Source organism: Coregonus clupeaformis, chromosome 2, assembly GCF_020615455.1.
Source record: "Coregonus clupeaformis isolate EN_2021a chromosome 2, ASM2061545v1, whole genome shotgun sequence".
Lineage (NCBI taxonomy): Eukaryota > Metazoa > Chordata > Actinopteri > Salmoniformes > Salmonidae > Coregonus > Coregonus clupeaformis.
Window position 1 is genome coordinate 27,744,182 of NC_059193.1, and position 20,854 is coordinate 27,765,035.

The window sequence follows — 20,854 nt, forward strand, 5'->3', positions numbered from 1 at the left end:
TTGAAATGCTGAGAGTGTATGCATGAGTTTGATGACGGTGTACTATTCTCATTCTGTTTGTTAGAATTTCTGGCGGATATTTCATTGACCAAGAAAGGGTTATGTGTGAATGTGTGAACCATTTTTGGTTTTTATGTAGGCTAAAGAGTTTTTTTTAGCTGTAATATGATTCGCCGAAAGAGACACTTCTCTCAGGACAGGTCGCTGTCCATCACAGTGGTGCTGAAACGCTGTCCAGTTTAACGTGCTATTTAACTGGTGAAAGTTTGTCTAAAAGTGACGACGTATAAATGCTCTTAAAGTGGATATTTTACTCTTCTTCATTCTTATTTCCTTGTGAGACACTTGTTGCATACTTGAGTAGGGTAAATGTTGCTTTATGTTTGCAAAAAGACGCATTGTACATAATGGTTTGTAACGTGTAGACCGACTTTTAAAAAGATCAATACAACTTCTGCAGTAAAGTTTTATCTCATATGTATCGTGGCAAGATTCCATTAGTAAGCTTCAACCATAGTGTAATGTGAGGTAGAATCACATGGTGTCAGTACCCAACTACAATAACGATCGTGATAGAAATGATTATCATAATGCTTTTGAGTCCGCCCACTTGCTGCTTAGCTTATTCAGTCGCTGGAGAAATGCAGTTATGCAGCATCGTGGGGAGAGTAAGGTTTAAAATTGACATTCTTAAAACACTATTGGATCATGAACATTTCTCATATTTGCTAATATAATGGATGGACAACTGACACAAATGAAGGAATAGTGGAAGTGCTCTGAACTCTCGTTATTTATTCTAAAACATGGAACAAAGAGGATGCGGGGCATGGCGAGAGCGACAGCCGTGGGCCACCTACATGGTTGCTTTGGTTCTATTTTGGAGCGGAGCTTCAGCTCAGATAAGATACTCCGTCTCTGAAGCGCTTAAGGAAGGAACTGTCGTGGGGAATATAGCTAAGGATTTGGGAATAGATCTGAGCACCTTGAAGGAGAGGGGATTTCGAATCGTGTCTGGCTCGACCGAGCCCCTTTTCCAGCTAAACCAGAATGATGGCATCTTGTATGTGAACCGAAAAATAGACCGAGAGGATGTGTGTGAACGGAGCAGGATGTGTTTGATCAACCTGAAAACCGTTCTAGAGAACCCACTGGAGATCCATTATGTCGCAGTCGAGGTGTTAGATGTTAACGACCATTCTCCCAGCTTTCCCGAGAAAGAGAAAAGATTAGAGATTTCAGAATCTGCGTTACCTGGGGCGCGATTTCAGCTACAAGCAGCTCGTGACCCAGACGTTGGGATATATTCCGTTCAACAATATAAACTGAGTCAAAATGATCATTTCCGTTTAGAGGTTAAAGATCGAGGCGAAGACCGTAAAACCCCAAGTCTTATTTTACAGAAACCACTAGATAGAGAGGCTGTAAAGAGCCATATATTGCTCCTCACAGCTATTGATGGAGGAACACCTCCAAGATCTGGAGACATGAGAATAACTGTAGATGTATCAGATGTCAATGATAACCCCCCGGTTTTTACTAAAGATACATACTCTGTATTGTTGAATGAAAACGCTCCTTTAGGAACAACCGTCATACAGGTACACGCCACTGATTTGGACGAGGGTTCTAACGGTGAAGTTCTCTATTCCTTTGGTAATGACGTGGAAGGAGAGGCCCTGGAATGTTTTGATTTAGACCCGATTACTGGCGAAATAATTGTAACAGGACTTATTGATTTTGAAGAAAATAACATATATGAGATCGATATACAAGCGTCAGACAAAGGGGCAGCTACTTTGACAACAGACAAAACTGTAATTATTAGAATTGTGGACGTCAACGATAATGCACCTGAAATTGAAGTTACATCTTTCTCTAACTCAATCCCAGAGGATTCTAGACCTGGTACCACTGTAGCTCTAATCAGTGTTAATGATTTGGACTCCGGTCTCAATGGGAAAGTTCTCTGCTCTCTAATTGAGGACAACCCTTTCAAATTAACGCAATCTTTACAAGACAGCATGTATTCTGTAGCCACCAATTCACCTCTGGATAGGGAAAAACAGTCTGAATATGATCTAACAATAGTAGCCAAAGACGCAGGCCAGCCGTCCCTGTCATCTGTAAAGACTATAAGCGTCATTATATCAGATGTGAATGATAACAGTCCAGAGTTTTCACTGAGCCCCTATACTTTCTATGTCACTGAGAATAACGAACCAGGCGCCTCAGTATTTTCTGTGAGCGCGTCAGATCGTGACATACATGAAAACGCTCTTATTTCATATCATATTCTCAGAGACGGTGGTGATGAGAACAAATGGGCATCTTTCCTCAACATAAATCCAGAAAATGGAAACATTTTGGCGCTAAAAAACTTTGACTTTGAAACCCTCAAAACATTCCAATTCCAAGTTGTAGCTACAGATTCTGGAACTCCATCACTAAGCAGCAACGTCACAATAAACGTGTTCATTCTGGATCGGAACGACAACGCTCCAGTGATATTGTATCCAGTCAGCGCTAACGGTTCCGCTGAAGGTGTGGAGGAGATTCCCCGCAATGTGAACGCAGGCCATTTGGTGACTAAAGTGAGAGCCTATGACGCTGATATTGGATATAACGGCTGGTTATTATTTTCAATGCAGGAAGTTACTGACCACAGTCTCTTTTCTTTGGACCGCTATACAGGACAGATAAGGACACTTCGGTCATTCACAGAGACAGACGAGGCTGATCATAAACTGATCATACTGGTAAAAGACAATGGGAACGTTTCACTCTCAGCAACAGCTACTGTGATTATCAACGCTGTGGAGCCCAAAGAGGCTTTTGCAGCTTCTGATGTTAAAAGCGCAATAAATGACAAGGAGGAGAACAGCGTTACATTTTATTTGATCATTACTTTGGGGTCAGTTTCAGCACTTTTCATCATCAGTATCATCGTGTTGATTATAATGCAGTGCTCCAAAGCCCCAGACTATTCCCCCAAGTATTTACATGATGCGAATTACGACGGGACACTGTGCCACAGCATCCAGTACAGATCCGGAGACAAACGGTACATGTTGGTTGGACCCAGAATGAGTATAGGTTCTACTATAGTCCCGGGCAGCAATGGGAATACTCTAGTGCTACCCGAACACAGGAGGAGAGCTTCAGGAGAGGTAAGGAGTTGAAAACAACCTTGTATTTCACTATCATCCCGTACCCTCTATTGAGGCTGATTTATTAGCAACATTTTTAGGCATTTGTGAGTATTTTAAATAGGCCTATGTTGTTTTGACGTAAGAGGGTTGTTGGTTCTGACATGATCTCACAATAGTAGTAGCTCGTTCATTTACAGCCACTGCTCACTGGGCGCTGTCCACCATTGTGGATCTGAAATGTTGGGAACTTCAATGCGCTATTTGATGAATGCTTGCCAAAAGGTGATGACATGTAAACTATCTTCTTTCTCTATGAATCTTTCTCAATTTTATTTCCTTGTGGGACACTTGTTGCATTCTTGAGTAACACTTTAGTTCTTGTAAAGACATCATGATGTGTTATATTCACAGAACTCCCATTTCTATACACCTTTTGCAGGAACGTTTTGTCAAAAATGTATTGTGCCAAGATAGTTTTCAGTATTGAAATATAAAAATGTAAACTCTTAAACGATAGTGTAATGTGAGGTAGTATCGCATGGTGTCAGTACCCAACTAGAATAACATTCCTTGAACATTTTCTCCTGTCATATTTTGAGTCCGCCCCCTTGTTGGTTTCGTAGATTATTCAGTTGCTGGAGGAAGTCAGTCATGCAGCATCCTGGGGAGAATAATATCTTAAATTGCCAGCATAAATATAACTTTGGAAAATTAGCTTTGGTTATAGTCACGAATGTAATGGATAGAGAGTTTCCTTCGATTGAGGCATAGTGGAAGTACTGTATACAATATTTACTTATCTTGAAAACATGGAACAAAGAGGATTCGGGGCATGGAGGCAGCGACGGCAGTGGGTCGTCTTCATGGTTGCTTTGGTTCCCTTTTGGAGCGGGGCGTCGGCACAAATAAGATACTCCATCTCTGAAGAGCTTAAGGAAGGAACTGTCGTGGGGAATATAGCTAAGGATTTGGGAATAGATCGGAGTACCTTGAAGGAAAGGGGATTTCGAATCGTGTCTGGCTCGACCGAGCCCCTTTTCCAGGTAAACCAGAATGACGGCATCTTGTATGTGAACCGAAAAATAGACCGAGAGGAGGTGTGCGAACGGAGCAACGTGTGTTTGATCAACATGAAAACCGTTCTAGAGAACCCTCTGGAGGTCCATTATGTCGCAGTGGAGGTGTTAGATGTTAACGACCATTCTCCCAGCTTTCCCGAGAAAGAGAAACGGTTAGAGATATTTGAGTCAGCCTTACCAGGGGCGCGATTTCAGCTACAACCTGCCCGCGACCCAGATGGTGGAATATATTCTGTTCAACAATATAAACTTAGCCACAACGATCATTTCCGTTTAGAAGTTAAAGACCGTGGAAAGGATGGTAAAATCCCTATTCTAAATCTACAGAAACCACTAGATAGAGAAGCTTTGGAAAGGCATACATTACTGCTCACAGCCATTGATGGAGACAAACCTCCCAAGTCTGGTACTATAGAAATATTAGTGGACGTTTTAGATGTTAACGATAATATGCCTGTTTTCACAAAAGAGTCGTACTCTGTGACTCTAAATGAAAATTCTCCTATTGGCACAACAGTCATACAAGTCAACGCTACGGATTTGGACGAGGGTTCAAACGGTGAAATAATGTATTATTTTGGTAGTAATGTGAACAGTAAGTTACGTGAACTTTTTGAAGTAGATGCTATTTCAGGTGAGATAATTGTCAAAGAATGGATCGATTTTGAAATAGATGACAGCTATGAGATTGATATACAGGCATCTGATAAGGGATCTGCTCCCCTGACAGCAGACAAAAGCGTAACAGTAAAGATAGTTGACCTGAATGATAATGCGCCCGAGATAGAGGTGACGTCCTTTTCTAACGCAATCCCCGAGGATTCTAGACCCGGTACCACTGTAGCACTAATCAGTGTCAGTGATAAGGACTCTGTTCTCAATGGGAAAGTTCTCTGTTCTATAAGCGATGGTGACCCGTTCACTCTAACACTGTCTTCACAGGATAACATGTATTCGGTAGTCACCAAGTCAACTCTGGATAGGGAAAAACAGTCTGAATATGATCTAACAATAGTTGCTAAAGACGCCGGCCAGCCGTCCTTGTCATCTGTAAAGACTATAAGCGTCATTATATCAGATGTGAATGATAACAGTCCAGAGTTTTCATTGAGCCCCTATACTTTCTATGTCACTGAGAATAATGATCCAGGTTTCTCAGTATTTTCCGTCAGTGCCTCAGATCGTGACATAAATGAAAACGCTCTTATTTCATATCATATACCGAGAGTCGGTGGCACCGATAATAAATTGGCATCTTTTCTCAACATCAATTCAGAAAATGGGAACACTGTGGCGCTAAATAGCTTTGACTTTGAAACTCTCAAAACATTCCAATTCCAAGTTGTAGCTACAGACTCTGGAACTCCGTCACTAAGCAGCAACGTCACAATAAACGTGTTCATTCTGGATCAGAACGACAACGCTCCAGTGATCTTGTATCCAGTTAGCGCTAACGGCTCAGCTGAAGGTGTGGAGGAGATTCCACGCAATGTGAACGCAGGCCATTTGGTGTCTAAAGTGAGAGCCTATGACGCTGATATAGGATATAACGGCTGGTTATTGTTTTCACTGCAGGAAGTTACTGACCACAGTCTCTTTGCTTTGGACCGCTATACAGGACAGATAAGGACACTTCGGTCATTCACAGAGACAGACGAGGCTGATCATAAACTGATCATACTGGTAAAAGACAATGGGAACGTTTCACTCTCAGCAACAGCTACTGTGATGATCAACGTTGTGGAGCCCAAAGAGGCTTTTGCAGCTTCTGATGTTAAAAGCGCAGTAAAAGACGACGAGGAGAACAGCGTTACATTTTATTTGATCATTACTTTGGGATCAGTTTCAGCGCTTTTTCTCATCAGTATTATCGTGTTGATTATAATGCAGTGCTCTAAAACCCCAGACTATTCCTCCAAGTATTTACAAGATGCGAATTACGACGGGACACTGTGCCACAGCATCCAGTACAGATCCGGAGACAAACGGTACATGTTGGTTGGACCCAGAATGAGTATAGGTTCTACTATAGTCCCGGGCAGCAATGGGAATACTCTAGTGGTACCCGACCACAGGAGACGGGCGTCTGGAGAGGTAAGATGTTGACCACATTGCCATGAGTAACAACTCGTTAGTTGTCAGTATTTTCAATCTAAGTACTGTTTCTGATGGTTACAGGATCTGTGCCCCCAGGGACTGAATGTATGAGTAGTCTACGGAGTGGCAAATATGATAGCCATTACTGTAGGTGGCAAAAGCGTGCACTTGTTTGTGTTATTATCATGAATGAGTCGATTAGAAATATTGTTTATACCTCAGAGGGCGCTATCCCAAGGTTTTTGCTCGTTTAAAGACGCTGCACTCGGGACTTCTGCTGTCTATGGTGCTGAAACCTGGCGGAGTTCATTCGTCATTTTCGTTTTGACAAAACTCTCCTGAAATGGTTAAAGACACTTTGTAGTTACACTTAGGCTATAGAAGAAGCATTTTCAGTCTTTATTGACATTGTCCAAACTATGTAATTTAGTTCTATGTAGGACACTTCTTGCAAACTTCTAAACATCAACCAACATACACACGCTGTAGTCTCATAAAGAGCTTCCCCATGCATGTCGCCGTCTTTGCCTAACCAGTACAACTGCTTATAATGTAGTTTTTTTCTTTTACAATGTTTTGTTTCGAAATAGCACTCGGAATTTGGGAAGTAAAATATCCTAAAGGGTGTAATTACCTTACGCAATCCTGCAATATGAGGCGGAAACGCATGGTGTCAGTGCGCAAGTAGAAGAAGGGTTATGAAGAACTCTATTGGTCATACTTTTGAGTCCTCCCTTTATAGCTGGTTTGGTATTTCGTCGCTAGCGTACTACAGCCGTGAGCTTCGAGGATACATTGTAATTTAAAACCTTTCATTGCCAACATATTCTAAGATAACGAGCTGTGATTATATTTGGGAGCGCAATTAATAAAATGGCGTTGCCGTTAGAGGCATAGTGGAAGTGCTGTGGATTTTTCTTTAACCTTAAAAACATGGAACAAAGAGGATGCGGGGCATGGTGGGAGCGACGGCAGAGGGTCGTTTTCATGTTTGCTTTGGTTCTCTTTTGGAGCGGGGCATCTGCACAGATAAGATACTCCATCTCTGAAGAGCTTAAGGAAGGAACTGTCGTGGGGAAAATAGCTAAGGATTTGGGAATAGTTCTGAGCACCTTGAAGGAAAGGGGATTTCGAATCGTGTCTGGCTCGACCGAGCCCCTTTTCCAGGTAAACCAGAATGAAGGCATCTTGTATGTAAACCGAAAAATAGACCGAGAGGAGGTGTGCGAACGGAGCAGCGTGTGTTTGATCAACATGAAAACCGTTCTAGAGAACCCGCTGGAGATCCATTATGTCGCAGTGGAGGTGTTAGATGTTAACGACCATTCTCCCAGCTTTCCCGAGAAAGAGAAACGGTTAGAGATTTCCGAGTCCAGGTTACCGGGGGCGCGATTTCAGCTACAAGCAGCGCGGGACCCAGATGAAGGTCCATTCTCCGTTCAACAATATAAACTGAGTCACAATGATCATTTTCGTTTGGAAGTTAAAGACCGAGGTGAGGACGGTAAAATTCCGTTTTTGGTTTTACAGAAGCCACTAGATAGAGAATCTGTAAGAAGCCATAAATTACTCCTCACTGCCATTGATGGTGGAAAACCACCCAGATCTGGAACTCTCGAAATATCAGTGGATGTACTGGATGTTAATGACAATACTCCTGTGTTCACTAAAGATATATATTCTGTAAGTTTAAACGAAAACGCTCCTTTGGGAACTATGGTCATAAAGGTAAATGCCACCGATTTAGATAGTGGCCAAAACGGGAAAGTAATTTACTCATTTGGCAATGACGTCAACAGCAAGTTAAGGACACTTTTTGATGTAGACACCATTACAGGTGAAATAACTGTGAAAGGACAAATAGATTTTGAAGAAAGGGATAGCTATCTGATTGATATACAGGCATCAGATCAAGGACAACTTCCTCTGACAACAGACAAAAGCGTAAAAATTAAAATCGTTGACCTCAACGACAATGCACCTGAGATAGAGGTGACATCATTTTCTAAGGCAATTCCCGAAGATTCTAGGCCCGGAACCACGGTGGCACTGATTAGTGTTACTGATTTGGACTCTGGTCTCAATGGGAAAGTTCTCTGCCATGTATTGGAAGACGTACCTTTCACACTATTGCCGTCTGTACATGATAACATGTACTGTGTAGTCACCAAGTCACCACTGGATAGAGAGAAAGTATCTCAATATGATCTAACAATAGTAGCCAAAGACGCAGGCCAGCCGTCCCTGTCATCTGTAAAGACTATAAGCGTCATTATATCAGATGTGAATGATAACAGTCCAGAGTTTTCACTGAGCCCCTATACTTTCTATGTCACTGAGAATAACGACCCAGGCGCCTCAGTATTTTCTGTGAGTGCGTCAGATCGTGACATACATGAAAACGCTCTTATTTCATATCATATTCTCAGAGACGGTGGTGATGAGAACAAATGGGCATCTTTCCTCAACATAAATCCAGAAAATGGAAACATTTTGGCGCTAAAAAACTTTGACTTTGAAACCCTCAAAACATTCCAATTCCAAGTTGTAGCTACAGATTCTGGAACTCCATCACTAAGCAGCAACGTCACAATAAACGTGTTCATTCTGGATCAGAACGACAACGCTCCAGTGATACTGTATCCAGTCAGCGCTAACGGTTCCGCTGAAAGTGTGGAGGAGATTCCACGCAATGTGAACGCAGGCCATTTGGTAACTAAAGTGAGAGCCTATGATGCTGATATAGGATATAACGGCTGGTTATTATTTTCAATGCAGGAAGTTACTGACCACAATCTCTTTGCTTTGGACCGCTATACAGGACAGATAAGGACTCTTCGGTCATTCACAGAGACAGACGAGGCTGAGCATAAACTGGTCGTACTGGTAAAAGACAATGGGAACGTTTCACTCTCAGCAACAGCTACTGTGATTATCAACGCGGTGGAGCCCAAAGAGGCTTTTGCAGCTTCTGATGTTAAAAGCGCAGTAAAAGACGAAGAGGAGAACAGCATTACGTTTTATTTGATCATATCTTTGGGATCAGTTTCAGCACTTTTCATCATCAGTATCCTCGTGCTGATTTTAATGCAGTGCTCCAAAGCCCCAGACTATTCCTCCAAGTATTTACAAGATGCGAATTACGACGGGACACTGTGCCACAGCATCCAGTACAGATCCGGAGACAAACGGTACATGTTAGTTGGACCCAGAATGAGTATAGGTTCCACTATAGTCCCGGGCAGCAATGGGAATACTCTAGTGCTACCCGACCACATGAGAAGAGCTTCTGGAGAGGTAAGGAGGTCATCAATCTAAAATATATCAAAATCTGCTATGAGTGGCCTAATATAGTTTATTTTGTCCTGTCATGGATGTCTCAATTAGCTGACTGTGTAAGGAAGTGGACAGGCCTACTGTATATCATATTTTGGTGACTTGGCTGTCATGCTGTAACATGAGACGCATTGGTGATGAAATATCAGTCAGAAAAGGAGTATAGGACTTTATTTCATTGGACATGCCACATGACAGCCCATTACTAACCCATCTGTTTTAACTAAACAACTCACTTTGGATAGGTAGGCTGGTCTGATCCTATATGGTTAGAGGTGAGCAAGAAAGAGGATTGTTATCTCAGGTATACATGTTGGTTCCAGTCTGCTTGTTAAGGAGGGTCAGCCTGAGCGTGGTAGTGTATTGATACAACGTTGATACTTATAATAAAACAAGGGAAAATATCCATATAATTCATAGATTAGTGAACCTGCTCAGGCCAACACGTGACCAATAAATATTTAGACTATTAGTAGGTAAAATATAATGTTGACCGTAGGTCAGTGGATGGGTCTAACTTCAGCCTCATACTCACAGAGCCATACATTGAGCCTTATTTACAGGGCCTTGATCCATGTATTTCCCTCTTCAGCTTGTATTGTTGCCTTGAAGGGAGCTATTTCAGCAATTAAAGGCTTTCATAATCTTTATGTGGGGCTATGCCCCCTCAGAAAGAGAGTATTGGAGATTAAATGCAACCTTAAAGCCTATGACACTATCATATGGGCCCATTTTCCAGACAGTCAAGTTGTTTTGGTTTCTAACAATCTAGCTGTGCCCTTTAAGGATGTCAACTGAATAATGTGATGGCTGTTGTTGTTTTAATTAGATGGGTTATTAGTCTGTCTTATCATGTAGCATGTAGCTTCATAAGAGAACAGTGGCGTGTGAGTGTGTGTGCGTGAGTGAAAGAGTACGAGTGAGCGGACATCTGGGGCGATTGATTTGTGAGTCGCCCTTCGTGCCCGCTCCCATACCCTATAATTCTGTATCTTTTTCTTACTAATTTGTATACAGGTAGACCAGAGGGGCCGAGTATCTGATTGGCAGATGAGTGGCAAATCTGATTAGAAGCACCTGCTGCTCATCTGTTGTTCTTTACAAATGCTGTTTTGAATTAAATACAATTTTACCTACACACTGAAGAAGGTTGTTAAAACGAAACGTCTGTGTACGATATCCCTGATTCAGTAAAAAATGCGACATATTTTTGAGTGAGAACCCATTACACCTCTTTGTTTGTCTGAATGAGCATGAGTGTCTGAAGGCCTGCTCTCTGTGGTGTTAACTGATAATGCGGGCCGTGCGCTGCTGAGGCTGTGAGAGAGAGAGAGAGAGAGAGAGAGAGAGAGAGAGCTGGCCGCCTCTGGCGCATGGTGACTCACATCCACTAGCCAGCCGGGTGGGGTGAGGTGGGGGTGCTCTGCTTGGCTTCACTAGGGAGCTGCCATTCATTATTTTCATGGGGTTTGGAACGCAACCAGCGACGAATGTTCCTTCTCTGTTCACTCTGTCTGTGTTCTGATGCAGTGTGGTTAAAATAACAAGGGGCATAGCTCCGGTGCCCTTGTTTTGATTTTCAAAAATGGTCTCATGTTATTGGCTAACACAGAGGTTGTGTTTCATCAGCTATGAGAAGGCGGAGTCTAGGCGATGGTGGTGTTGCCCTAGCAACGCACTGGCAGAATTACCTCTCTGTATTCGCTGGTTTTCCACCGCATGTCTACGAGCCTCGCGTGCAGTGCAGCGGTCTCAGCAACAAGAGAGCGGGAAAGGGAGGGAGAAGATGGAAGAGGAGGGGGAGGGGATGGCATTTGTATTGCTATGCCTTCTTTTACTGTATTTAATGTAAATGGTTCATTTTTTGTGAAACTCAAAGAATTATGTTAGCGCAATCCTCATTGTAATTTGGTCAACAGATGGTGTCAACAGAGAAGCAACAGTAAATGTGAAAATACATCAACACGTTATTAAATATATTGCATTATGGCAATTTTCTGTTTTTACTCAACTAGGTCACTTCAGATTTCACACTTTGGTAATTCCATAGGCTAGTAATAGTATGACTGAGGTTAGTTAAAACCAGCAGTGCAGTGCTAGGTTATTCCTATTTAGTGGGACTTATACATATTGATTGAGAGGAATATAAAACAATGCAGAAGATGGAGAAAGAGAGAGATGGTGGGATAGTCAAGGATGAAGGGAGAGTGAGATATCAGTACTAGAAGGACTGATGTGGGGGGAAGTCAGAGATGGAGAGATGGAGAGTAGATGGAGAGTTGGAGAGTAGATGGAGAGTAGATTAGAGTAGATAGAGAGTTGATGGAGAGTAGATGGAGAGTAGATGGAGATATGGAGAGATGGAGAGTGGATGGAGAGTAGATGGAGAGTAGATGGAGAGTAGATTAGAGTAGATGGAGAGTAGATGGAGAGATGGAGAGTAGATGGAGAGTAGATGGAGAGTAGATGGAGAGTAGATTAGAGTAGATGGAGAGTAGATGGAGAGTAGATGGAGAGATGGAGAGATGGCAAGATGGAGAGTAGATGGAGAGTAAATGGAGAGTAGATGGAGAGTAGATGGAGAGTAGATGCATAAATGGAGAGATGGAGAGTTGATGGAGAGTAGATGCAGAGATGGAGAGTAGATGAGGAGTAGATGGAGAGTAGATGCAGAGATGGAGTAGATGGATAGTATATGGAGAGTAGATGGAGAGTAGATGGAGAGATGGAGAGTACATGGAGAGCAAATGGAGAGATGGAGAGATGGAGAGTAGATGGAGAGATGGAGAGTAGATGGAGAGATGGAGAGATGGAGAGTAGATGGAGAGATGGAGAGTAGATGGAGAGATGGAGAGATGGAGAGTAGCTGGAGAGTAGAACAAGCATTAATGTGCTCCATTAAGATTTGAAAACAGCCTTCCCATTTGTAGATGGAGGTGATATCTCCTGAATGTCCAACGCCTAATGCCCAGTTTGGTGATCAGTCTGTGTGTGTGTGTGTGTGTGTTTGTGTCTGTCTGTTCTGATAAAAAATGGGAGTGTGTGTCTCATTTAGCCAACAAGTGCTGTCATGACTTCAATGGGTCACATTGGTTTTCTGCAGGCCCTCATGACACACAGTGTGAATATACATGGTTTCACTGGGCCACATTTGCTGGTGCAGCTATTGGGGATCTATCGTGGCCGGTACGTTTATCATTTTGGGGCTGTGGTTGGGATGGTCTCCTTGAGAACAGAAGGCTGTGATTGTGAAACATGCAAGCAACCTTGCTAAATTCACAACAGTATATTGGTTGATGTATCTGAGCGTGTAGCCTCTTTCATCATGCTACAGTTTGTTCTTCAATCATAGTGTTTGTTGCATTTTGGGGGTTTAGTATATCTTTGCCTCAGTGGCTCTTTGTGTGTGCTTGGTTAGTCTGTGTAATTGTGTTAGTATGCCAAGTGTCTGAGATCAGAATGGGCCTTATTTTAGATGGCTGCACACACACTGCCTTCTTTCTCCGCAAGCCCACTTCCTTTTCTATTCCCTTCTCTCTCTCTCTCTCTCTCTCTCTCTCTCTCTCTCTCTCTCTCTCTCTCTCTCTCTCTCTCTCTCTCTCTCTCTCTCTCTCTCTCTCTCTCTCTCTCTCTCTCTCTCTCTCTCTCTCTCTCTCTCTCTCTCTCTCTCTCTCTCTCTCTCTCTCTCTCTCTCTCTCTCTCTCTCTCTCTCTCTCTCTCTCTCTCTCTCTCTCTCTCTCTCTCTCTCTCTCTCTCTCTCAGCCCCAGTCTTTTGCTTAATCTCTGTTTTATTTTTACCCAGAATCCTCTCCTGTCTTTGTCCTCGTTTGTGTTTCCTGCACTCGGTCCTCCTCTGTTTCACCTCCCCTTTTCAACCCCTTCTTTATCTTTCCCTTTCTCCCTGTCTCTCTGTCTTTGTTCCTACTGCTTCTTCTTTGGTATTCTATGGGTTTCACACAATGGCCTATCCCTTTTGCTCAGCTCCCTCCTCTCTTTTCTGTTAAACCCTCTCCTATTCACTCTACTTTCCCTGCATCCCTTAACCCTCTTTTTCTCCCTTCCTGTCCCCTTCCCCTCTCTTTCTGTCTTCCACCTCTACCTTTCTCTTCTCCCTCTCTACCACTGTCTTTCTGTCCTCTTTCTCTCCATCTCTCCCTACACTCCTTCATCTCCATGTGCTGTTCCTCTCCCTCCCACCACTGACTATCTCTCTCTCCCTCCCCCCTCTCCCTCTACCAGTCTCTGCCATGTCTGTGGGGTTGTGCTTGTAGCTGTGGATGGGGATGTTACTCTGTATGTGCTTGAAGCTGTTGTGTGCCAGTAAGGCACACGTTCCGTGCTGCTCTGTCTTTGTAGGACACAGCGTCACTCACATCCAGGTCAGAGCTGTGATAGTAATCTCATTTACACACACACAGCTTCCCAGAGCAGTGTATGGCAAAAACACACCGGTCATATGTTGTTCACAGAGACGCACACACATGCACATGCACACACACACTCACAAATGCATTTACAACGGTTAGGTTAATCCAATTTATAGACAAGCACTCACACCATATACACACTCATCAGTGTCACTCCCTCAGCTGTTCAGTTGTTCTGCGCGGCACCAGAGAACCCATCTAACTAAAGACAGCGCCTCTGAGATAACCCACTGCCTCAAACACGCAACAACCCTAATGCCAAATTAAGACACATGCAGCGCCAAGAAAATATTGATTCCCCCTGTCTCCCCCTTGCCTCCCCCCTGATCCTTCTGGATAGAGGATGGGAGGCGAGGTTTGAGTGTATCTGAGGAGCTACCAGGTACTGGAATCAGGCCTGCTTATTCCACTCTGTCCTTCCCACGTATCAGGGGATATTGCAAGGAGTGCCTCTGCAAGATGTTCATCTCATCTGCTGTGGCATCATTCTCTGTTTTCTCTGTCTTTTCCCTCTCTTCAGCATCCTATTACTGTCTGTCTCTCTTCCCCATCTCTTTCTCTGTCTGTCTCTCTTCCCCATCTCTTTCTCTGTCTGTCTCTCTTCCCCATCTCTTTCTCTGTCTGTCTCTCTTCCCCATCTCTTTCTCTGTCTGTCTCTCTTCCCCATCTCTTTCTCTGTCTGTCTCTCTTCCCCATCTCTTTCTCTGTCTGTCTCTCTTCCCCATCTCTTTCTCTGTCTGTCTCCAGTCTATTTAACGATATGTATTCACCACCATTAGTAACATAATACTTCATCTCGGTGTGGTTGTGGTGCTATAGGGAAGACTTTGCATGTGGTTTGGTAATGGCACTGTGAGTGTGTCTGGAGTAATGTACCCTCAAATTTTCTTCAGCACTGAGGACATTTCAGGTCTGCTGAGCACAAACTTGAACGTTGTGAAAATTCTGTGCAACTTCTGGCGTGTGTTTACTGTGAAAACTGGCTGTACCCGCTGAATCAGAGAGGTGCAGGGGGGTTAACTGCCTTGCTCAAGGGCAGAACGGCAGAGTTTTCAACCTTGCCGGCTCGGGGATTCAAACCAGTGACCTTTTGGTTACTGGCCCAACGCTCTTAAACGCTAAATTAACAGGATCAAACTCAGTCTTGTGTGTGTCTGTGCAGGCTGGTATTTCTTCTGCGCAGCAGTCCTGGGGGAGCTGCACACACGCGCACAGCTTAGAGGGAACATTGGTGTGGAGTCTGGAGTTAGGACAGGCCTAGAGAGAACAGGGAGTCCTGAGTGTACACTAGCTGCTACTGTGAGAGTCAGCACATCATGGTCCTGTCCAGGTGATGTGGGCATCAGTGAATCAGCAGGCTGTATTAGTGTTAACGTCAGCAGACCTAGATGGAAACTGCGGCAGGGCTAGGTGTTGGCCCACAGACCCAGTGTGTGTGTTGTTCCCTACCTCAGTCATGGGTGACTAGTATTGACTCTAGGCATTCATTTTCATCGTGATCACAAAGATAGTACAGCTGTAAGTCACTCAACATGTGAGGACTACTGAACAATTAATCAAATGGCCACCCGGACTATTTGCATTGACCCCCCCCACCCCCCTTTGTTTTTACACTGCTGCTACTCGCTGTTTATTATCTATGCATAGTCACTTTACCCCTACCTACATGTACAAATTACCTCGACTAACCTGTACCCCCGCACATTGACTCGGTACCGGTACCCCCTGTATATAGCCTCATATTTGTCATTTTATTGTGTTACTTTTATTTATTTAGCAAATATTTTCTTAACTCTATTTTATCTTACAGTGAAATTTATAAAAACCTGTTTTTGTTTTGTCATTATGGTGTAATGTGTGTAGATTGTTAAGGATTTGTATTTATTTAATCCATTTTAGAATAAGGCTGTAACGTAACAAAATGTGGAAATAGTCAAGGGGTCTGAATACTTTCTGAATGCACTGTGTAGTTGCATATACACTATATAAGGTTTTCAGCTCAAAAGGGGGAGGAATTTCAGTGTGGATACACAGTAGCAGCCTTTACTCTTATCGTACAGTAGTCTATACTCTTATCTTACGGTAGTCTATACTCTTATCTCACAGTTGTCTATACTCTTATCCTAGAGTTGTCTATACTCTTATCTTACAGTAGTCTATACTCTTATCTTACAGTAGTCTATACTCTTATCTTAAAGTAGTCTGTGCTCTTATTTATCTTACAGTAGCCTACACTCTTATCTTGTAGTAATCTATACTCTTATCTTACAGTAGTCTATACTCTTATTTTACAGTAGTCTATACTCCTATTTTACAGTAGTCTATACTCGTATCTTAGAGGAGTCTATACTCTTAGAGTAATCTAGACTCGTATCTTAGAGTAGTCTATACTCATATCTTATAGTAGTCTATTCTCTTATCTTACAGTAGCCTATACTCTTATCTTACATTAGTCTATAATCGTAGAGTAGTCTATACTCTTATCCTAGAGTAGTCTATACTCTTATCTTACAGCAGTCTATACTCTTACAGTCGTCTATACTCTTAGAGTAGTCTATACTCTTAGAGTAGTCTATACTTTTACAGTGGTCTACACTCTTATTTTGATGTAGTCTATACTCTTATCTTACAGTAGTCTATAGTCCTATCTTAGAGTAGTGTATACTCTTATCTTACAGTAGTCTATACCATTATATTAGAGTAGTCTATACTCTTAGATAAGTTCATACTCTTATCTTAGAGTAGTCTATACTCTTAGAGTAGTCTATGCGCTTATCTTACAGTAGTTTATTATCTTATTTTGGATTAGTCTATACTCTTATTTAACAGTAGTCTATACTCTTATCTTACAGTGCTCTATACTCTTATCTTAGAGTAGTCAATATGCTTATCTTACAGTAGTCTATACTCTTATTTTAGAGTAGTCTATACTCTTATCTTAGAGTAGTCTATATTCTTATTTTAGAGTAGTCTATACTCTTATCTTAGTGTAGCATATATTCTTATTTTGGAGTGGTCTATACTCTTATCTTACAGTAGTCTATACTCTTATCTTACAGTAGTCTAGACCATTATCTTAGAGTAGTCTATACTCTTAGATAAGTTCATATTCTTATCTTAGAGTAGTATACACTCTTAGAGTAGTCTATGCGCTTATCTTACAGTAGTCTATTCTCTTATTTTGGATTAGTCTATACTCTTATTTAACAGTAGTCTATACTCTTATCTTACAGTGCTCCATACTCTTATCTTAGAGTAGTCAATATGCTTATCTTACAGTAGTCTATACTCTTATTTTAGAGTAGTCTATACTCTTATCTTAGAGTAGTCTATACTCTTATTTTAGAGTAGTCTATACTCTTATCTTAGAGTAGTCTATACTCTTATTTTAGAGTAGTCTATACTCTTATCTTAGAGTAGCCTATACTCTTATTTTGGAGTGGTCTATACTCTTATCTTACAGTAGTCTATTCTCTTATCTTAGAGTAGTCTCTACTCTTCTTTTAGAGTAGTCTCTTATCTTACAGTAGTTTAGACTCCCATCTTAGCGTATTTTACACTCTTAGAGTAGTCGATACGCTTATCTTACAGTAGTCTCTGCTATTATTTTGGGGTGGTCTATACTTGTATCTTCGAGTAGTATATACTCTTATCTTACAGTAGTTTAGACTAATATCTTAGAGTATTCTATACTCTTAGAGTATTCTATACTCTTAACGTAGTCTATAGTTGTATCTTAGAGTAGTATATGCTCATATCTTACTGTAGTCTATACTCTTGCAGTAGTCTATACTCTCATTTTGGAGTAGTCGCTTAACTTACAGTAGTCTCTTATCTTAGAGATGTCTATAATCTTATCTTAGAGTACACTCTTAGTGTAGTCTATACTCTTATCTTACAGTAGTCTATACTCTTATCTTACAGTGGTCTATACTCTTATCTTACTGTAGTCTATACTCTTATTTTAGGGTAGTCCATACTCTTTTCTTACTGTAGTTTATAGTCTTATCTTACAGTAGTCTATACTCTTAGCTTAGAGTAGTCTATACTCTTATATTACAGTAGCCCATACTCTTATCTTACAGTTGTCACGATCGTCTGAGGAAACGGACCAATACGCAGCGCGTGGAGTGAACATGATGACTTTATTTAAATAAAAGCAACCACGAAAACAACAAACAAATGACGAATGTGAAGTCCTACGGTACACTGACCAAAAGGAACAAAAACCCACAAACCCAACAAGAAAACATACAGATTAAATATGGCTCCCAATCAGAGATAACGAGCCGACAGCTGACACTCGTTACCTCCGATTGGGAGTCTTAGACCAAACCTAGAAATGAACCCAACAGAAAGGCAAACCTAGAAATACACACAACAGAACTACCAACATCGAAATACACCCAAATACCCAACAAAACAAAATACACCCTGGCTCAAATAACAAAGTCCATGGAGCCAGAGTGTCACAGTACCCCCCCCTAAAGGTGCGCACTCCGGGCGCACCAGCATACAGTCTAGGGGAGGGTCTGGGTGGGCGTCTGTCCATGGTGGCGGCTCTGGCCCAGGTCGTGGTCCCCACCCCACCTTAGTCACTATCCGCTCCGTAGCCCCCTCCACACGACCACCCCCCAACTAACCCCCACTGGATTAAGGGGCGGCACCGGACTAAGGGGCAGCACCGGACTAAGGGACAGTACCTGACTAAGGGGCTCTGGCGGATCCTGGCTGGACGGCTCTGGCGGATCCTGGCTGGACGGCTCTGGCGGATCCTGGCTGGCGGAAGGCTCTGGCTGATCCTGTCTGGCAGAAGGCTCTGGCTGATCCTGTCTGGCGGAAGGCTCTGGCTGATCCTGTCTGGCGGAAGGCTCTGGCTGATCCTGTCTGGCGGAAGGCTCTGGCTTGATCCTGTCTGGCGGAAGGCTCTGGCTGATCCTGTCTGGCGGAAGGTTCTGGCTGATCCTGTCTGGCGGAGAGCTCTAGCGGCTCCCGGTCTGGGCGGACGGCTCTGAAGGCTCATGGCAGACGGGCGGCTTTGCAGGCTCAGTACAGACGGGCAGTTCCTGCGGCGCTTGGCAGACGGACAGTTCAGACGGCGTTGGGCAGACGGGCAGTTCAGACGGCGTTGGGCAGACGGACAGTTCAGGCCCCGTTGGGCAGACGGCAGACTCTGGCCGTCTGAGGCGCATCGTAGGCCTGGTGCGTGGTGCCGGAACAGGAGGTACCGGGCTGAGGACACGCATCTCAGGGCTAGTGCGGAGAGAAGCAACAGGGCTTGCTGGACCCCTGGGAACGCACATAACGCCTAGTGCGGAGAGCCGGAACAGGGCATGCTGGACCCTGGGGACTCACATAACGCCCTAGTGCGGAGAGCCGGAACAGGGCATGCTGGACCCTGGGGACTCACATAACGCCTAGTGCGGGGAGCCGGAACAGGGCATGCTGGACCCTGGGGACTCACATAACGCCTAGTGCGGAGAGCCGGAACAGGGCATGCTGGACCCTGGGGACTCACATAACGCCTAGTGCGGGGAGCCGGAACAGGGCATGCTGGACCCTGGGGACTCACATAACGCCTAGTGCGGAGAGCAGCAACAGGACGCACAGGACTCGGGGAACACACAGGAGGCTTGGTGCGTGGTGTATGCACTGGTGGTAAAGGGCTGGAGACACGCACCATAGAGCCAGTGCGTGGAGAAGACACAGGGCTCTGAAGACGCACTGGAAACCTGGTGCGTGGTGTAGGTACTGGTGGTACTGGGCTGGAGCGAGGAGGTGGTACCGGAAATACCGGACCGTGCAGGCGTACTGGCTCCCTTGAGCACTGAGCCTGCCCAACCTTCCCTGGGTTGATGCTCCCCGTCGCCCGACCAGTACGGGGAGGTGTAATAACCCGCACCGGCCTATGTGGGCGAACCGGGAACACCATGCGCAAGGCTGGTGCCATGTACGCCGGCCCGAGGAGACGCACTGGTGACCAGCTGCGTGGGACCGGCTTCATGACATCCGGCTCAACACTCCAATCTGGCCCGGCCGATACGTGGAGCTGGACTGTACCGAACCGGGCTATGCCTGCGTACAGGAGACACCATGCGCTCAACTGCGTAACACGGTGTCTGCCCGTACTCTCGCTCTCCACGGTCAGTCCAGGGAGTAGGCGCAGGTCTCCTACCTGACTTCGCCACACTCCCTCTTAGCCCCCCAAGAAATTCTTGGGTAGTACCCACAGGCTTCCAGTCTTGCCTCCGTGCTGCCTCCTCATATCGCCGCCTCTCGGCTTTAGCTGCCTCCAGCTCTTCACGAGGACGGCGATATTCTCCCGGTTGTGCCCAAGGCCCCTTACCATCCAGAATCTCCTCCCATGTCCATGAATCCTTTATGGGTGGATATAAATCCTGTGTAGGTGGATCCTGTTGCCGCTTGACACGCCCGCTTGGTCCTTTTATGGTGGGTTTTTCTGTCACGATCGTCTGAGGAAACGGACCAATACGCAGCGCGTGGAGTGAACATGATGACTTTATTTAAATAAAAGCAACCACGAAAACAACAAACAAATGACGAATGTGAAGTCCTACGGTACACTGACCAAAAGGAACAAAAACCCACAAACCCAACAAGAAAACATACAGATTAAATATGGCTCCCAATCAGAGATAACGAGCCGACAGCTGACACTCGTTACCTCCGATTGGGAGTCTTAGACCAAACCTAGAAATGAACCCAACAGAAAGGCAAACCTAGAAATACACACAACAGAACT

The 20,854-nt window shown here is 43.9% G+C and overlaps 1 protein-coding gene across 13 annotated transcripts in view; it reads left to right on the plus strand.

Moving 5' to 3' along the window:
• LOC121532773 (protocadherin alpha-C2-like) overlaps window positions 1-20,854 on the plus strand; it is a 196,497-nt gene that overhangs the window by 32,757 nt on the left and 142,886 nt on the right. The window contains exon 1 of one of the 13 annotated variants that reach the window (XM_045205047.1): window positions 630-3,170. The exons of 10 other annotated variants lie outside the window; for them this stretch is intronic. In XM_045205047.1, coding sequence (XP_045060982.1) covers window positions 807-3,170 — 2,364 coding nt within the window. In that variant the 5' untranslated portion in view covers window positions 630-806. Of the gene's footprint in view, window positions 1-629; window positions 3,171-3,802; window positions 6,326-7,088; window positions 9,626-20,854 lie in introns of those variants that run through there. 2 more of the 13 variants (XM_045205005.1, XM_045205004.1) reach the window with 2 other exon arrangements.